This window comes from Zea mays, chromosome 3, assembly GCF_902167145.1.
Source record: "Zea mays cultivar B73 chromosome 3, Zm-B73-REFERENCE-NAM-5.0, whole genome shotgun sequence".
Classification (NCBI taxonomy): Eukaryota; Viridiplantae; Streptophyta; class Magnoliopsida; order Poales; family Poaceae; genus Zea; species Zea mays.
In genome coordinates this window covers 9,450,681-9,452,072 of record NC_050098.1, presented here as the reverse complement: position 1 = coordinate 9,452,072, position 1,392 = coordinate 9,450,681, and the positions used below count along the sequence as shown (strand labels likewise).

At 34.6% G+C, this 1,392-nt stretch overlaps 1 protein-coding gene across 1 annotated transcript; it reads left to right on the top strand.

Moving 5' to 3' along the window:
* Nucleotides 1–1,392, top strand: LOC109944951 (uncharacterized). The gene is made up of 5 exons (XM_020550701.1): nt 1–281; nt 374–528; nt 617–829; nt 904–1,029; nt 1,330–1,392. Exons 1-5 carry the CDS (start codon nt 119–121, stop codon nt 1,390–1,392), a joined length of 720 nt encoding a protein of 239 aa, XP_020406290.1. The 5' UTR covers nt 1–118.

Sequence of the window (1,392 nt, the reverse complement as noted above, 5' to 3'; positions counted from 1 at the left end):
TATCATTTTATTTGCAATATTAATTTTTCATTATTATGTTATCACTAATGCATGTAAAATTGTTTAGCTGGTTATAGTAGAAACATTTAAATCGTGTATCAAATAATACATAGTAACAATGATTATAGGTTTTTGTCTCCTGTGGATGGAATCTAAAGAGGAAAATGTTGCACTTACAATCATCCAAAGAGATAATACATTATCTATAGATGAATCTCTACTAATGTCCTTGTCTCATAACAAGCCAAAAAAATCGGTGACTACTACAATAGTTCCGAAAGGTATGATAACTTCCATACTATCGTCTGCATCAATTTGGATTGTTTTTATTGTAAGTGATTCATGTTTGATCTCATGACTGTTTGGTTCGTAGATTATATTTGCACGCAGGGTGATCTTGCACTCATCGATTGGATTAAAGAAATCCCTTGTGAACCAAGGGTAGAAGTCGTGCTTATTGATGATGCTTTTGTGGAAAGGAAGTGGATGGAATGCCTATTTCAACCGGACGCATATCTAGGTGATGAGGTAATTCATGATAATTCAACTAGCTAGGAGCACCACACTTCCAAGATACTCACCCTGGTATTTTAAATCATAACTTACATACTTGCAGGTGATAGACTGTTACATAAATTTAATAAAAGCTCAAGAGCATCTAAAATGCCGATCTGGAGGTCGTGTACACATAGAAAATGCTTTTCAGTTCAACTTTCTAAAGCGAGACGGTGATGTTGAAACTAAAACAGATGAGTTATATCCAAGTAAAGACATGACACAAATATCTAGCGCTGAAAGAAGAGTTTTACTTTATCTAGACCATGACATGGTAAATACGAGATTGCAATCTACACGGTTAGTGTTTACATGTATTATTATGCAATATTTATAATTGACTTGTAGGTGTTTATTCCAATAAATATCCGAGAAATGCACTGGTATCTTGCTGTGATCAATGCAAGAAATATGGAGATACAAGTGCTCGACTCACTTGGTACATCATCCGGTCGCAATGACCTCATTGACACTGTGAGTTTATACAAACTCAACAATTACGAATCCCTTATTAACTTAAACTCTCAACTTTTAATTCTATGTTTTTATAATAATAATAAAGATAAAAGGACTCCAAAGACAAATTGATATGGTATCTCAGCGTAAGGAGTTAAAAGATCATAGGTGGCCAGACCTTCGAGTTGCTTCTTGGCCACTTAAAGAAATAGAAATGGAATATGCAAAGCAAACAGATAGGTACACCATATATTCTTATGTGTTGCTATTAATATTCATTGCTGTTAATCTTGACATTTTATCATCTGGTTGATGTAGCTCCTCGTGTGGCCTCTTTCTACTAAACTATATCGAGTACTGGACAGGGGACGAACTATCTGA